The 18047-nt window shown below is 50.4% G+C and overlaps 1 protein-coding gene across 3 annotated transcripts in view; it reads left to right on the top strand.

The window, feature by feature from the left end:
• The window catches only part of LOC106560547 (serine/threonine-protein kinase Nek7), a 137312-nt gene that overhangs the window by 81799 nt on the left and 37466 nt on the right, over positions 1–18047 (top strand). For all 3 annotated transcript variants that reach the window (XM_045687893.2, XM_045687892.2, XM_045687894.2), the window contains 3 exons: positions 4645–4755; positions 16528–16636; positions 16761–16868. In XM_045687893.2, coding sequence (XP_045543849.1) covers positions 4645–4755; positions 16528–16636; positions 16761–16868 — 328 coding nt within the window. The remainder of the gene's footprint in view (positions 1–4644; positions 4756–16527; positions 16637–16760; positions 16869–18047) is intronic.

Below are 18047 nucleotides of genomic sequence, written 5' to 3'. Positions count from 1 at the left end.
CAAGCAAGTCCATGCAGCAATGTTTCAACATCTAGTGGAAAGACTTCCCAGAAGTGTGGAGGCTGTTAAAGCAGCAAAATGGGGACCAACTCCATATCAATGCCCATGATTTTGGAATGAGATGTTTGCCGAGCAGGTGTCCATATACTTTTGGTCATGTAGTGTATATGCCTCGCCCTCTCTGTCCATCGCTCCTCTCTGTCCATCGCTGCTCTCTGTCCATCCCTGCTCTCTGTCCATCCCTGCTCTCTGTCCATCCCTGCTCTCTGTCCATCCCTACTCTCTGTCCATCCCTGCTCTCTGTCCATCCCTGCTCTCTGTCCATCGCTGCTCTCTGTCCATCCCTGCTCTCTGTCCATCCCTGCTCTCTGTCCATCCCTCCTCTCTGTCCATCCCTCCTCTCTGTCCATCCATGCGCTCGGTCCATCCCTCCTCTCTGTCCATCCCTCCTCTCTGTCCATCCCTCCTCTCTGTCCATCCCTCCTCTCTGTCCATCCCTCCTCTCTGTCCATCTCTCCTCTCTGTCCATCCCTCCTCTCTGTCCATCCCTCCTCTCTGTCCATCCATGCGCTCGGTCCATCCCTCCTCTCTGTCCATCCCTCCTCTCTGTCCATCTCTCCTCTCTGTCCATCCCTCCTCTCTGTCCATCTCTCCTCTCTGTCCATCTCTCCTCTCTGTCCATCCCTCCTCTCTGTCCATCCCTCCTCTCTGTCCATCTCTCCTCTCTGTCCATCTCTCCTCTCTGTCCATCTCTCCTCTCTGTCCATCTCTCCTCTCTGTCCATCTCTCCTCTCTGTCCATCTCTCCTCTCTGTCCATCCCTCCTCTCTGTCCATCTCTCCTCTCTGTCCATCTCTCCTCTCTGTCCATCCCTCCTCTCTGTCCATCTCTCCTCTCTGTCCATCCCTCCTCTCTGTCCATCCCTCCTCTCTGTCCATCCCTCCTCTCTGTCCATCCATGCGCTCGGTCCATCCCTCCTCTCTGTCCATCCCTCCTCTCTGTCCATCCCTCCTCTCTGTCCATCTCTCCTCTCTGTCCATCCCTCCTCTCTGTCCATCTCTCCTCTCTGTCCATCCCTCCTCTCTGTCCATCCCTCCTCTCTGTCCATCCCTCCTCTCTGTCCATCTCTCCTCTCTGTCCATCCCTCCTCTCTGTCCATCTCTCCTCTCTGTCCATCTCTCCTCTCTGTCCATCTCTCCTCTCTGTCCATCCCTCCTCTCTGTCCATCTCTCCTCTCTGTCCATCCCTCCTCTCTGTCCATCCCTCCTCTCTGTCCATCTCTCCTCTCTGTCCATCTCTCCTCTCTGTCCATCTCTCCTCTCTGTCCATCCCTCCTCTCTGTCCATCTCTCCTCTCTGTCCATCTCTCCTCTCTGTCCATCCCTCCTCTCTGTCCATCCCTCCTCTCTGTCCATCTCTCCTCTCTGTCCATCCCTCCTCTCTGTCCATCCCTCCTCTCTGTCCATCTCTCCTCTCTGTCCATCTCTCCTCTCTGTCCATCTCTCCTCTCTGTCCATCTCTCCTCTCTGTCCATCTCTCCTCTCTGTCCATCCCTCCTCTCTGTCCATCTCTCCTCTCTGTCCATCCCTCCTCTCTGTCCATCCCTCCTCTCTGTCCATCCCTCCTCTCTGTCCATCCCTCCTCTCTGTCCATCCCTCCTCTCTGTCCATCTCTCCTCTCTGTCCATCCCTCCTCTCTGTCCATCTCTCCTCTCTGTCCATCTCTCCTCTCTGTCCATCCCTCCTCTCTGTCCATCTCTCCTCTCTGTCCATCTCTCCTCTCTGTCCATCTCTCCTCTCTGTCCATCTCTCCTCTCTGTCCATCCTTCCAGAGTGTGCATGTTTTCTCTGCTCTTTCTCTTCTGTGTGAGTTCTAATGGTTGTGGTGGTTAGTTCCACCAGTCTAGCTGTGTGTGTGTGTGTGTGTGTGTGTGTGTGTGTGTGTGTGTGTGTGTGTGTGTGTGTGTGTGTGTGTGTGTGTGTGTGTGTGGGTGGCTGGCTGGCTGGCTGGCTGGCTGGCTGGGCGGGCTAACAAGGACAGATTCGGAACGAGGGTTTTCAGCCTTCCTTCCCTCCATCTATCCATCGTTCTACCCCAGTAGACAGGACAACAAGACACACAGCCAAGTCATAGTAATGAGATGGCATGGACCTGACACACACACACACAGTCCTTTGTCTGTCTGTCTGTGTGTATATGCTGTGGAATGATTAATATTGTAAAGTGTATACAACAGGATATTGGCACTCTTATACTCTGTGTTCTAGTTGACATCTATCCAGTCCTCACATGAGCTCCAGGAGATGAGATGAAGTATATCCTCAGTCCACTCCCAGTGTCCAGCTCAGATTACATGACTCCGGTGTCCAGCTCAGATTACATGACTCCAGTGTCTAGCTCAGATTACATGACTCCGGTGTCCAGCTCAGATTACATGACTCCGGTGTCCAGCTCAGATTACATGACTCCGGTGTCCAGCTCAGATTACATGACTCCAGTGTCCAGCTCAGATTACATGACTCCAGTGTCTAGCTCAGATTACATGACTCCGGTGTCCAGCTCAGATTACATGACTCCAGTGTCCAGCTCAGATTACATGACTCCAGTGTCCAGCTCAGATTACATGACTCCGGTGTCCAGCTCAGATTACATGACTCCGGTGTCCAGCTCAGATTACATGACTCCGGTGTCCAGCTCAGATTACATGACTCCGGTGTCCAGCTCAGATTACATGACTCCGGTGTCCAGCTCAGATTACATGACTCCGGTGTCCAGCTCAGATTACATGACTCCGGTGTCCAGCTCAGATTACATGACTCCGGTGTCCAGCTCAGATTACATGACTCCGGTGTCCAGCTCAGATTACATGACTCCGGTGTCCAGCTCAGATTACATGACTCCGGTGTCCAGCTCAGATTACATGACTCCGGTGTCCAGCTCAGATTACATGACTCCGGTGTCCAGCTCAGATTACATGACTCCGGTGTCCAGCTCAGATTACATGACTCCGGTGTCCAGCTCAGATTACATGACTCCGGTGTCCAGCTCAGATTACATGACTCCGGTGTCCAGCTCAGATTACATGACTCCGGTGTCCAGCTCAGATTACATGACTCCGGTGTCCAGCTCAGATTACATGACTCCGGTGTCCAGCTCAGATTACATGACTCCGGTGTCCAGCTCAGATTACATGACTCCGGTGTCCAGCTCAGATTACATGACTCCGGTGTCCAGCTCAGATTACATGACTCCGGTGTCCAGCTCAGATTACATGACTCCGGTGTCCAGCTCAGATTACATGACTCCGGTGTCCAGCTCAGATTACATGACTCCGGTGTCCAGCTCAGATTACATGACTCCAGTATCCAGCTCAGATTACATGACTCCAGTATCCAGCTCAGATTAAATTACTCCAGTGTGTCGACAGAAGCCTGGACCTGCCTGCATACTCCCCATAGCTGACCAGGTCTGGACCTGCCTGCACACCCCCCATAGCTGACCAGGTCTGGACCTGCCTCTGTCACACAGCAGGACAAAGCCTTCTCACACAGCTCTGTCACACAGCTCTGTCACACAGCAGGACAAAGCCTCCTCACACAGCTCTGTCACACAGCAGGACAAAGCCTTCTCATACAGCTCTGTCACACAGCAGGACAAAGCCTTCTCATACAGCTCTGTCACACAGCAGGACAAAGCCTTTTCACACAGCTCTGTCACACAGCTCTGTCACACAGCTCTGTCACACAGCAGGACAAAGCCTCCTCACACAGCTCTGTCACACAGCAGGACAAAGCCTTCTCATACAGCTCTGTCACACAGCAGGACAAAGCCTTCTCACACAGCTCTGTCACACAGCAGGACAAAGCCTCCTCACACAGCTCTGTCACACAGCAGGACAAAGCCTTCTCATACAGCTCTGTCACACAGCAGGACAAAGCCTTCTCACACAGCTCTGTCACACAGCAGGACAAAGCCTTTTCACACAGCTCTGTCACACAGCAGGACAAAGCCTTCTCATACAGCTCTGTCACACAGCAGGACAAAGCCTTTTCACACAGCTCTGTCACACAGCTCTGTCACACAGCAGGACAAAGCCTCCTCACACAGCTCTGTCACACAGCAGGACAAAGCCTTATCACACAGCTCTGTCACACAGCTCTGTCACACAGCAGGACAAAGCCTCCTCACACAGCTCTGTCACACAGCAGGACAAAGCCTTCTCATACAGCTACAGCGTTTCTGCACCGGCTTTGCCAGCCAAAATGAACTACGTGATGTATTACAGAAGCAGCTGATAATGGTTACTGTAAAAGATTTTAGCACTTTAACATACTCCTTGTCTCCTTGTTTTGGTGTATTATATCTGTGTTAGAACGGGTCATTGATTGGGACAGAAGATTTCAGCTCTCCAGACCCTGGGAGTCACATTAATAGTTAAACAGTTATTGATACCTCATCAAATCAATTCAATTTAAGGGTTTTATTGTCATGGAAAACATGTTTACATTGCCAAAGCAAGTGAATTGGATAATAAACAAAAGGGAAATAAACAATCTCTCTCTCTCTCTCTCGCTCTCTCTCCCCCCTCTCTTTCACTCTCGCTTCCTTTCTCACCCCCTCCCTCCCTTTCTCTCTCTCTCGTACAGCAACTTAACCACCCCAACGTGATCAAGTACCATGCATCATTTATTGAGGAGAACGAGCTGAACATTGTGTTAGAGCTGGCTGATGCTGGCGACCTCTCCCGGATGATCAAGGTAAGAGATCTGGTGGTCCCACACAGGTCAGCCTTCCTCACTGTGATCTACTAGCCCATCCTGGTGATCTACTAGCCCAACCTGGTGTTCTACTAGCCCATCCTGGTGATCTACTAGCCCACCCTGGTGATCTACTAGCCCAACCTGGTGTTCTACTAGCCCATCCTGGTGATCTACTAGCCCATCCTGGTGATCTACTAGCCCAACCTGGTGTTCTACTAGCCCATCCTGGTGATCTACTAGCCCATCCTGGTGATCTGCTAGCCCGTAATTTGTAATATATGCCATTTAGCAGACACTTTTATCCAAAGCTACTTACAGTAATGCGTGCATACATTCTATGCACGGCTGGTCCCGGGAATCGAACCCACTATCGTAGTGTTGCAGCTGACATGCTCTACCAACTGAGCTCCAGAGAACCACACGATGTAGCGGTGTGACCTCTTGTGTTGAGCCACTGGTTGGTCATCGTCTCTGGCGATGATCATCAATGGTGATGCACTATGGGGATCCTCCCTGGTGATCTACTAGCCCATCCTGGTGATCCACTATGGGGATCCGCCCTGGTGATCTACTAGCCCATCCTGGTGATCCACTATGGGGATCCGCCCTGGTGATCTACTAGCCCATCCTGGTGATCCACTATGGGGATCCGCCCTGGTGATCTACTAGCCCATCCTGGTGATCCACTATGGGGATCCGCCCTGGTGATCTACTAGCCCATCCTGGTGATCCACTATGGGGATCCGCCCTGGTGATCTACTAGCCCATCCTGGTGATCCACTATGGGGATCCGCCCTGGTGATCTAATTATGTTTGTTGCATTAACTTGTCAAATATGTTTGAACTATCAGAGCTGAAATCTCCCATATATACTCTGCACCACAGTATTCACAGCATGCCAGTGTAAAATGAGTGGTATGTCTGTAAAACCCTGGGCAGAGCAGCTTCCTCCATGGTGTATCTGTCTGAGCAGCTCAACAAGCCTTCAGCACTCATCTACTGGCAGCACAATGTCCAACCAACGCTGTGCCCACTGCAAACGACCAACGCTGTCTCACACTGCAAACGACCAACGCTGTCTCACACTGCAAACGACCAACGCTGTCTCACACTGCAAACGACCAACGCTGTCGCCCACTGCAAACGACCAACGCTGTCTCACACTGCAAACGACCAACGCTGTCTCACACTGCAAACGACCAACGCTGTCTCACACTGCAAACGACCAACGCTGTCTCACACTGCAAACGACCAACGCTGTCGCCCACTGCAAACGACCAACGCTGTCGCCCACTGCAAACGACCAACGCTGTCGCCCACTGCAAACGACCAACGCTGTCGCCCACTGCAAACGACCAACGCTGTCTCCCACTGCAAACGACCAACGCTGTCTCCCACTGCAAACGACCAACGCTGTCGCCCACTGCAAACGACCAACGCTGTCGCCCACTGCAAACGACCAACGCTGTCGCCCACTGCAAACGACCAACGCTGTCGCCCACTGCAAACGACCAACGCTGTCGCCCACTGCAAACGACCAACGCTGTCGCCCACTGCAAACGACCAACGCTGTCGCCCACTGCAAACGACCAACGCTGTCGCCCACTGCAAACGACCAACGCTGTCGCCCACTGCAAACGACCAACGCTGTCTCACACTGCAAACGACCAACGCTGTCGCCCACTGCAAACGACCAACGCTGTCGCCCACTGCAAACGACCAACGCTGTCGCCCACTGCAAACGACCAACGCTGTCGCCCACTGCAAACGACCAACGCTGTCTCACACTGCAAACGACCAACGCTGTCGCCCACTGCAAACGACCAACGCTGTCGCCCACTGCAAACGACCAACGCTGTCGCCCACTGCAAACGACCAACGCTGTCGCCCACTGCAAACGACCAACGCTGTCGCCCACTGCAAACGACCAACGCTGTCTCACACTGCAAACGACCAACGCTGTCGCCCACTGCAAACGACCAACGCTGTCGCCCACTGCAAACGACCAACGCTGTCGCCCACTGCAAACGACCAACGCTGTCGCCCACTGCAAACGACCAACGCTGTCGCCCACTGCAAACGACCAACGCTGTCTCACACTGCAAACGACCAACGCTGTCGCCCACTGCAAACGACCAACGCTGTCGCCCACTGCAAACGACCAACGCTGTCGCCCACTGCAAACGACCAACGCTGTCGCCCACTGCAAACGACCAACGCTGTCGCCCACTGCAAACGACCAACGCTGTCGCCCACTGCAAACGACCAACGCTGTCGCCCACTGCAAACGACCAACGCTGTCGCCCACTGCAAACGACCAACGCTGTCGCCCACTGCAAACGACCAACGCTGTCGCCCACTGCAAACGACCAACGCTGTCGCCCACTGCAAACGACCAACGCTGTCGCCCACTGCAAACGACCAACGCTGTCGCCCACTGCAAACGACCAACGCTGTCTCACACTGCAAACGACCTCCCTGACCATCTTAGCATTCAAATCAAATCAAATGGCCCTTGATTTGCATGTACTTCCATAATATTGCGTGAGCAGTGTTTGTTGTGTGAAGACATGGAGGTCTTTGTGCTGCTCTACCATTGACATCAAACACTCTTCTGATCTGATAGGATATGCTAATGACAGGGCAAGGAGAAAAATGGCTCACCATGCTGCCTCTGTTTGGCTGTGGGCCAAGGTCTCTCTATCTCTCTCTCACACACACACACACACACACACACACACACACACACACACACACACACGGCTAGACAGACATACTGTACCTGGACGGACGTACACACACACACGGATACACACGCATACACACAGGGCTGACACAATGACTGTAATCGACAGTTATAGATGAAGATCATCATGGACCCGCTGGTTCTCGACGGTCCCCTCGTCATTCTGACTGCACCACTCTAACAGTGTAATTAATATGCTGGTCCTCGACGGACCCCTCGTCATTCTGACTGCACCACTCTAACAGTGTAATTAATATGCTGGTTCTCGACGGTCCCCTCGTCATTCTGACTGCACCACTCTAACAGTGTAATTAATATGCTGGTTCTCGACGGTCCCCTCGTCATTCTGACTGCACCACTCTAACAGTGTAATTAATATGCTGGTCCTCGACGGACCCCTCGTCATTCTGACTGCACCACTCTAACAGTGTAATTAATATGCTGGTTCTCGACGGTCCCCTCGTCATTCTGACTGCACCACTCTAACAGTGTAATTAATATGCTGGTCCTCGACGGTCCCCTCGTCATTCTGACTGCACCACTCTAACAGTGTAATTAATATGCTGGTCCTCGACGGACCCCTCGTCATTCTGACTGCACCACTCTAACAGTGTAATTAATATGCTGGTCCTCGACGGACCCCTCGTCATTCTGACTGCACCACTCTAACAGTGTAATTAATATGCTGGTCCTCGACGGACCCCTCGTCATTCTGACTGCACCACTCTAACAGTGTAATTAATATGCTGGTCCTCGACGGACCCCTCGTCATTCTGACTGCACCACTCTAACAGTGTAATTAATATGCTGGTCCTCGACGGACCCCTCGTCATTCTGACTGCACCACTCTAACAGTGTAATTAATATGCTGGTCCTCGACGGACCCCTCGTCATTCTGACTGCACCACTCTAACAGTGTAATTAATATGTTGGTCCTCGACGGACCCCTCGTCATTCTGACTGCACCACTCTAACAGTGTAATTAATATGCTGGTCCTCGACGGTCCCCTCGTCATTCTGACTGCACCACTCTAACAGTGTAATTAATATGCTGGTCCTCGACGGTCCCCTCGTCATTCTGACTGCACCACTCTAACAGTGTAATTAATATGCTGGTTCTCGACGGTCCCCTCGTCATTCTGACTGCACCACTCTAACAGTGTAATTAATATGCTGGTCCTCGACGGTCCCCTCGTCATTCTGACTGCACCACTCTAACAGTGTAATTAATATGCTGGTTCTCGACGGTCCCCTCGTCGTTCTCGACGGTCCCCTCGTCATTCTGACTGCACCACTCTAACAGTGTAATTAATATGCTGGTTCTCGACGGTCCCCTCGTCATTCTGACTGCACCACTCTAACAGTGTAATTAATATGCTGGTTCTCGACGGTCCCCTCGTCATTCTGACTGCACCACTCTAACAGTGTAATTAATATGCTGGTCCTCGACGGTCCCCTCGTCATTCTGACTGCACCACTCTAACAGTGTAATTAATATGCTGGTCCTCGACGGTCCCCTCGTCATTCTGACTGCACCACTCTAACAGTGTAATTAATATGCTGGTTCTCGACGGTCCCCTCGTCATTCTGACTGCACCACTCTAACAGTGTAATTAATATGCTGGTCCTCGACGGTCCCCTCGTCATTCTGACTGCACCACTCTAACAGTGTAATTAATATGCTGGTCCTCGACGGTCCCCTCGTCATTCTGACTGCACCACTCTAAAAGTGTAATTAATATGCTGGTCCTCGACGGTCCCCTCGTCATTCTGACTGCACCACTCTAACAGTGTAATTAATACATTTCATATATGCTATCGCAAAAAAAAATAATTTGCAGCGTTCAATCCATTTTATTTATGGAGTGCCTTTGTTACGACCATGAAACAGAAAGCATATGTGTTGGAACACGGTAACAGCTTCTTTTAATAACAACAAAAAGAAATACCCCAACCATCAAAATGCCAGGTCAAATGATGAAAACATCAGTAGCCTAAACATCCTCATAAGTGCCAAGTAGCCTTGATAAATAGTGACACTCAGTACAAAAGCAATAATGAAGTTATTAGTCCATTATTGTCCGCTGCTGCTTGTCTGAGTCTTCACCAATGGCATCAGTTGGATTTCATTTAGCTGGTGACCCTTGTCCTAACAGTTGACACAATTTTCCTAACATTCACTTGTTTGACACATCTTTGACATACCTCTGTTTGGTTGTTATGCGTAATAGTCTCAGGTTTTCTCTTTGTGTCCTCGTTTTGTCATTTTTCATGGAGTTCAACGGCTGTGCAGATGCCTTATTTTTCACAGAGGGAGGGAGCTCCCATCTGAATTTGTTCATGGTGTAGGCCAGACTTGTTTTCTTTGCAAGCAACTTGTTCGCCAATGACAGTGAAGTGAAGAAATGGCCCACGGTGACATTTGTCCCCTGGCCAATGTGAGGTTCCACAAAGCTTCATCACCACATTCTCCCACACTCGCTCACCTGCTGCCCCGATGTGGATATTTTTAAATGTTGTATTTTTTTCCCAGATATTGAAAGACATTCAGCATGTTCAATTCCATACCCTCTCACTGTGTAGTCTACCTACTACTCCAAGTCGGCCAGAGTAGACTGATAAGACTGCTTTGATTGGCTGGACTGATAGAGGATACGTACCATTTAGAATTAGGATGGATTAACACAATAGAGTGGCCTGCTCTGTTCTTCATTCACAATGGCTGATTAAATAATGATATATTGTTTGCTTCCCCTCGCTCATCAACTCCCCCATTCTCTCCCTTTCTCCCCATCATGCTTCTTTTATTTCATCTGTTGTTATATGTGTGAAATGAGTTTCATTATATAGTTCGGTTCAGTTTCGAGGAAATGTTCAGGGCGATTATCAGCTGGGCACTGCACTTTCAACTGTCGGGAGAAGGAGTGGAGCAGGCCCTACTGTTAGGAGAAGGAGTGGAGCAGGCCCTACTGTTAGGAGAAGGAGTGGAGCAGGCCCTACTGTTGGGAGAAGGAGTGGAGCAGGCCATACTGTTGGGAGAAGGAGTGGAGCAGGCCATACTGTTAGGAGAAGGAGTGGAGCAGGCCCTACTGTTGGGAGAAGGAGTGGAGCAGGCCCTACTGTTGGGAGAAGGAGTGGAGCAGGCCCTACTGTTGGGAGAAGGAGTGGAGCGGGCCCTACTGTCGGGAGAAGGAGTGGAGCGGGCCCTACTGTCGGGAGGAGGAGCGGAGCGGGCCCTACTGTCGGGAGGAGGAGCGGAGCGGGCCCTGCTGTCGGGAGGAGGAGCGGAGCGGGCCTTGCTGTCGGGAGGAGGAGCGGAGCGGGCCCTGCTGTCGGGGAGGAGGAGCGGAGCGGGCCCTGCTGTCGGGAGGAGCGGGCCCTGCTGTCGGGAGGAGGAGGGGAAATGAGGGGAAACAATTTTTCAAAAATGACATGCCCTCCTAAAACTGGTTCTAACACTGACAGTGTATATTAAAGACTTATTTAGGAAATGTTATGGACGGAGGGGGGCATGACTTAAAAAATTGCAGAGTAAAAAAATGTTAAATAAAATGAGCAGTCAAATGACTGCTTTAGCGGTTCTAGTCTTAATAAATATACTAAATAATTGTGGAACGAGCAGCTGACTGAAGACCCGACGGCCGGGCATTTGTGTGGTTGAGTTGGTTTCTGCGGAAACGTGGACTCTTAACAATGTGATCAAACTCACTCGCTCTCTACACTTATGTTTGCTATTGTTTGCCAATCAGTATCCCAACAAGCACAGCGACAAAGCTAGCTAGCCAGTTTTTCCCGATTTGGCTATTGTGACACCCCAGCTTATAATTCACATAAAGTTGAACTTTCATCAACTTTGTCCCATCACAGGTTCACATCACTAACCATCTCATCGTATCATCATTAGCACTTTGGGTTTTTGAAAAGCGCATTGCAAATAAAATGTAATATTATTATTTTCTTCTCACGTCGTCTCCTACAAACTGTTGAAAACGACTAGGACTGTTTGAAAACGACTAGGACTGTTGAAAACGACTAGGACTGTTTGAAAACGACTAGGACTGTTTGAAAACGACTAGGACTGTTGAAAACGACTAGGACTGTTTGAAAACGACTAGGACTGTTTGAAAACGACTAGGACTGTTTGAAAACGACTAGGACTGTTTGAAAACGACTAGGACTGTTTGAAAACGACTAGGACTGTTTGAAAACGACTAGGACTGTTTGAAAACGACTAGGACTGTTTGAAAACGACTAGGACTGTTTGAAAACGACTAGGACTGTTTGAAAACGACTAGGACCGTTGATTTCCCGGTAGTCTTGTGGCACTGTGACTGTTTCTGTGACATCTGGGAGAGAATGAGGTCATGCTGAGAGGAGGAGGGGGGGGGGGGGGTTACGGTGGCAGGGGTAATGTGTGGTTGTAGTTTGTGTGTGACTGGGTTATGTATATATGGAGAAACTATGTACCAGATGTGAGCGTTTTGCTTCTCTCTGTTTCTGAGAACTCATGTGCTCCACCGCAGCGTAATGAAAATGACAAGGGCCTTGGTATGAGAGAAAGAGGGGGGTTAGAGGGAAAGAGGCAGATGAGGTAGAGAACCGTAGAGAGAGGATTGAAATTGAGAGAGAGGGGGAGAACGGTAGAGAGAGAGAGGGAGAACGGTAGAGAGAGAGAGAGGGAGAACGGTAGAGAGAGAGAGAGGGAGAATGGTAGGGAGAGAGAGGGAGGGAGAATGGTAGGGAGAGAGAGGGAGGGAGAATGGTAGGGAGAGAGAGGGAGGGAGAATGGTAGAGAGAGAGAGGGAGGGAGAATGGTAGGGAGAGAGAGGGAGGGAGAATGGTAGAGAGAGAGAGGGAGGGAGAATGGTAGAGAGAGAGAGGGAGGGAGAATGGTAGGGAGAGAGAGGGAGGGAGAATGGTAGAGAGAGAGAGGGAGGGAGAATGGTAGAGAGAGAGAGGGAGGGAGAATGGTAGGGAGAGAGAGGGAGGGAGAATGGTAGGGAGAGAGAGGGAGGGAGAATGGTAGAGAGAGAGAGGGAGGGAGAATGGTAGGGAGAGAGAGGGAGGGAGAATGGTAGGGAGAGAGAGGGAGGGAGAATGGTAGAGAGAGAGAGGGAGGGAGAATGGTAGGGAGAGAGAGGGAGGGAGAATGGTAGAGAGAGAGAGGGAGGGAGAATGGTAGAGAGAGAGAGGGAGGGAGAATGGTAGGGAGAGAGAGGGAGGGAGAATGGTAGGGAGAGAGAGGGAGGGAGAATGGTAGAGAGAGAGGGAGGGAGAATGGTAGAGAGAGAGAGGGAGGGAGAATGGTAGGGAGAGAGAGGGAGGGAGAATGGTAGGAGAGAGAGGGAGGGAGAATGGTAGAGAGAGAGAGGGAGGGAGAATGGTAGAGAGAGAGAGGGAGGGAGAATGGTAGGGAGAGAGAGGGAGGGAGAATGGTAGAGAGAGAGGGAGGGAGAATGGTAGAGAGAGAGAGGGAGGGAGAATGGTAGAGAGAGAGAGGGAGGGAGAACGGTAGAGAGAGAGAGGGAGGGAGAATGGTAGGGAGAGAGAGGGAGGGAGAACGGTAGAGAGAGAGAGGGAGGGAGAATGGTAGGGAGAGAGAGCGAGGGAGAATGGTAGGGAGAGAGAGGGAGGGAGAATGGTAGAGAGAGAGAGGGAGGGAGAATGGTAGAGAGAGAGAGGGAGGGAGAATGGTAGAGAGAGAGGGAGGGAGAATGGTAGAGAGAGAGGGAGGGAGAATGGTAGAGAGAGAGGGAGGGAGAATGGTAGAGAGAGAGAGCGAGGGAGAATGGTAGAGAGAGAGAGGGAGGGAGAATGGTAGAGAGAGAGAGGGAGGGAGAATGGTAGGGAGAGAGAGGGAGGGAGAATGGTAGGGAGAGAGAGGGAGGGAGAATGGTAGAGAGAGAGAGGGAGGGAGAATGGTAGAGAGAGAGAGGGAGGGAGAATGGTAGAGAGAGAGGGAGGGAGAATGGTAGAGAGAGAGAGGGAGGGAGAATGGTAGAGAGAGAGGGGGAGGGAGAGAGAAGGAGACGGTAGAGAGAGAGAGGGAGGGAGAATGGTAGAGAGAGGGGGGGAGGGAGAACGGTAGAGAGAGGGGGGGAGGTAGAGAGAGGGGGGGAGGGAGAACGGTAGAGAGAGAGGGAGGGAGAACGGTAGAGGGAGGGAGAACGGTAGAGAGAGGGAGAACGGTAGAGAGGGGGGGGAGGTAGAGAGAGGGGGGGAGGGAGAACGGTAGAGAGAGGGGGGGGGGAGGAGAGAACGGTAGAGAGGGAGGGAGAACGGTAGAGAGGGAGGGAGAACGGTAGAGAGAGGGGGGGAGGGAGAACGGTAGAGAGGGAGGGAGAACGGTAGAGAGAGGGGGGGAGGGAGAACGGTAGAGAGGGAGGGAGAACGGTAGAGTGGGAGGGAGAACGGTAGAGAGAGGAAGAGGCAGAGAGAGAGGGAGGGAAACAGGGAACGAGAGAGAGGAACGAGGGAAACAGCAGAGTGAGGGGAAGAGAGGGAAGAGAAAGAGAGGGAACAAGCGCGAGGTCTGCATCATATTAACTAGGTGTGTGTGTGTGTGTGTGTGTGTGTGTGTGTGTGTGTGTGTGTGTGTGTGTGTGTGTGTGTGTGTGTGTGTGTGTGTGTGTGCAGTGCTTTAAGAAGCAGCAGAGTTTGTGTACACTGACTGTACAAAATCCTGATATATTGAGTTGCACCCTCAGAACAGCCTCATTTCGTCAGGTCATGGACTCTACAAGGTGTTGAAAGCGTTCCACAGGGATGCTGGGCCATGTTGACTCCAATGCTTCCCACAGTTGTCAAGTTGGCTGGATGTCCTTTGGGTGATGGACCATTTATGATACACATGGGAAACTGCAGCATTGCAGTTCTTGACACAAACCGGTGTACCTGGCACCTACTACCATATCCATTTCAAAGGCACTTCATTATTTTGTCTTGCCCATTCACCCTCTGAATGGCACACATGTACAATCCATGTCTCAATTGTCTCAAGGCTTAAAAAACCCTCGTGAACCTGGGCACAGTTATTTGAATATTCGAATATCCGAAAGGACTTTAGTATTTGATTACTTGCTAGAATATTGATTTTTGAGCAAAACAAATATAGGCTTATTTTGATTAAAAAGCTTTGTCTAAAATTGAATAGAATTTTCTATGTGACAAGGTTAGACCATGACAGTTGAAATAAAACAACAGTTTTATAACAGTTTTTATTAGTCCACCTCACTGTTATTGTCAGTTGATCCAAGCAGCAGTACTGGCAGAGTGTGGAGCAAGTGAAGTGGGACATTTCTTTTTCTCCTCAATTTTCAACTTGTTTCATTGCTGCAACTCCCCAACGGGCTCGGGTCATGTGTCCTCTGAAACATGACCCGCTAAACCCGGAAGCCAGCCGCACCAATGTGTTGGAGGAAACACCGTTCACATAACGACCGAGGTCAGCCTGCAGGCGCCCGACCCGCCACAAGGAAAAGTTTCAGCACGATGAGCCAGGTAAAGCCCCCCCCAGCGAAACCCTCCTCTAACCCGGACGACGCTCGGCCAATTGTGCCTATGGGACTCCCAATCACAGCCGGTTGTGATACAGCCCGGGATCGAAGCCGGGTCTGTAGTGACACCTCTAACACTGCGATGCAGTGCCTTAGAGCGCTGTGCCACTCGGCATGCCACAGTGGGAAATTTCTAATCAATGAAAAATGGTATTAAAATGAAGTTGTCTAAATGAGAAGGAATGATCAACCATCAGTGATCAACCATCAGTATGAATGGAGTTGTTGTAGACAAGGACACACAAAACACAAAAATTGTCTCAATTAGCCTAACTTAAAAATAAAAATAAATTCTACTGTATTATTGACTGTATGTTTGTTTTACTCCATGTCGCCAGGTCGCAATTGTAAATGAGAACTTGTTCTCAACTAGCCTACCTGGTTAAATAAAGGTGAAAGAAAAGAAAAGAAAAATACACACATACTGGGGAGGGGAATTTGAAATGATTTTACTATTCGAAAAATATCATGATTTCTTTGGAGATATCAGGATAGTCGAAATACATGTGTTTTAAAGAGGAAAAAATTAACAAAAATCAATGGCAACTTGCTCGTGTGACTCAGATGAGGCGGTGCACTCTGCTTGTTGTTTCAGCACAGGCGGTGCACTCTGCTTGTTGTTTCAGCACAGGCGGTGCACTCTGCTTGTTGTTTCAGCACAGGCGGTGCACTCTGCTTGTTGTTTCAGCACAGGCGGTGCACTCTGCTTGTAATTTCAGCACAGGCGGTGCACCCTGCTTGTTGTTTCAGCACAGGCGGTGCACCCTGCTTGTTGTTTCAGCACAGGCGGTGCACCCTGCTTGTTGTTTCAGCACAGGCGGTGCACTCTGCTTGTTGTTTCAGCACAGGCGGTGCACTCTGCTTGTTGTTTCAGCACAGGCGGTGCACCCTGCTTGTTGTTTCAGCACAGGCGGTGCACCCTGCTTGTTGTTTCAGCACAGGCGGTGCACGCTGCTTGTTGTTTCAGCACAGGCGGTGGGGCAGGGGCGTGAGAGGAGCAGGGACCGGTGTGTCCGACACAGAGGATAAGAGAGAAAGTAGACAAACTTGTTGATGTGATAGTTTAACTATCATCTCATCTGGTAATGTCTGTCTTGACTGCATCACATCTATAAAAGAAGCTAGCTAGCTACACTAGCCAGCTAAGTTAGTTATCCAGCTAGCTAGCTACACTAGCCAGCTAAGTTAGTTAGCCAGCTAGCTAGCTACACTAGCCAGCTAAGTTAGTTAGCCAGCTAGCTAGCTACACTAGCTAGTTAAGTTCGTTTTTTAAATTTGATTTCACCTTTATTTAACTTGGTACGTCAATTAAGAACCAATTCTTATTTTACAATGATGGCCTACCCCAGCCAAACCCTTCCCTAACCCGGATGACGCTGTGCCAATTGTGCGTCGCCCTATGGGACTCCCAATCATGTGTGTTATCTGACGGTGTGTGTGTGTGTGTGTGTGCGTGTGTGTGTGCAGCACTTTAAGAAGCAGCGGAGGTTGATTCCAGAGAGGACCGTGTGGAAGTACTTTGTCCAGCTGTGCAGTGCGCTGGAACACATGCACTCCCGACGGGTCATGCACAGAGGTACTATACGCGCACACACACACACACACACACACACACACACACACACACACACACACACACACACACGCACACACGCACACACACACACAGGCTTTTGAACTGTGTGCCCTGTCCTCTACAGATATCAAGCCAGCTAATGTGTTCATAACTGCCACAGGAGTGGTGAAGCTGGGAGATCTGGGACTGGGAAGGTTCTTCAGCTCCAAAACCACCGCTGCCCATTCTCTAGGTAACACACACAAAGATTAGCTGGTGATGCCCTGAACCATGTGTGTTATAAATCTGGGGGTTGAGGCCTTCTAAAGGCAACTGTGGGGCCGTTGCCTCTTCATTGGCCAGTTAGTCTCTTCCTGTTGCCTTGACCCCTGACCTGTTGTCTGGGCGGAACATGTCTGGAACACGCCTTGCCACCGCTGCCTGACACACGGCTCTGACTGCTGTAAAAAACGGTGGCTGACACTATGGTTGTGTTGTGGTGGGAGTTGTGTCAAAAATGCTCAATTTACATGTTCTCCAAAACTTGCCCAAGACAGGATGTTTTCAAATAAACAGTAAAGAAAATGATGATTTTTACTTAATTGTAAACAACAGGATTGAGAGAGTGCGTCACTGAGACTAACTGTGTTAATCTTACATTTGAAAAACAGAAAGGCAGTATTACGCTATGTAAACAGTATGATGACTAGATATGGACAGGAGCCTTAAAGTTGGGACCACAGCGCCCCCTTAAGGTCTTCTGTGAGTAGGCTGCTCCTTCAGCCCCATGGCCAGGGTGAGTGAGGAGAGAGAGAGAGTGAATAAGAGAGAAGGGAGGGGAGAGGAGAATAGAGGGGAGGGAGGAAAGTTTCTCCATAAAGGGTTAATCTCCCTCACGGGCATGGAGACCCAGGATCATCAATTCCCAAAAGCCTCCTTGGCTTTCATTCTCCTCTTTCTCTCCTGCTGTGTCCTCCTCTCTGTACCCCTCTCTCTCTCTCTCTCTCTCTCTCTCTCTCTCTCTCTCTCTCTCTCTCTCTCTCTCTCTCTCTCTCTCTCTCCTGCTGTGTCCTCCTCTCTGTACCCCTCTCTCTCTCTCCTGCTGTGTATTTCTTCATACCCCCCCCTCTCTCCTGCTGTCTTTCTCTTCATACCCCCCTCTCTCTCTCCTGCTGTGTCCTACTCTCCATACCCCTCTCTCTCTCCTGCTGTCTTTCTCTCCATACCCCCTCTCTTTTTCTCTTCCCATCTTCCTCTCTCTAGCTGCCTCACTGTCTATCCAACTGTCTTTCTCAAACTTTCTCTCCTTTGCTCTCTCTCTCCCTTCATTTTCAACTCCATCATGTATTTCTCACCCTCCCTCCTTTTCCTCTTTCTCTCCTCTATACCGACTTATTTTCCCGCCCTCTTTCTCCCTCCTCTTCCCTTTACC

This window comes from Salmo salar, chromosome 10 (assembly GCF_965601325.2).
Source record: "Salmo salar chromosome 10, fSalSal1, whole genome shotgun sequence".
Lineage (NCBI taxonomy): Eukaryota > Metazoa > Chordata > Actinopteri > Salmoniformes > Salmonidae > Salmo > Salmo salar.
The sequence above is the reverse complement of the archived record's forward strand: the minus strand, read 5'-3'. Positions and strand labels throughout refer to the sequence as shown.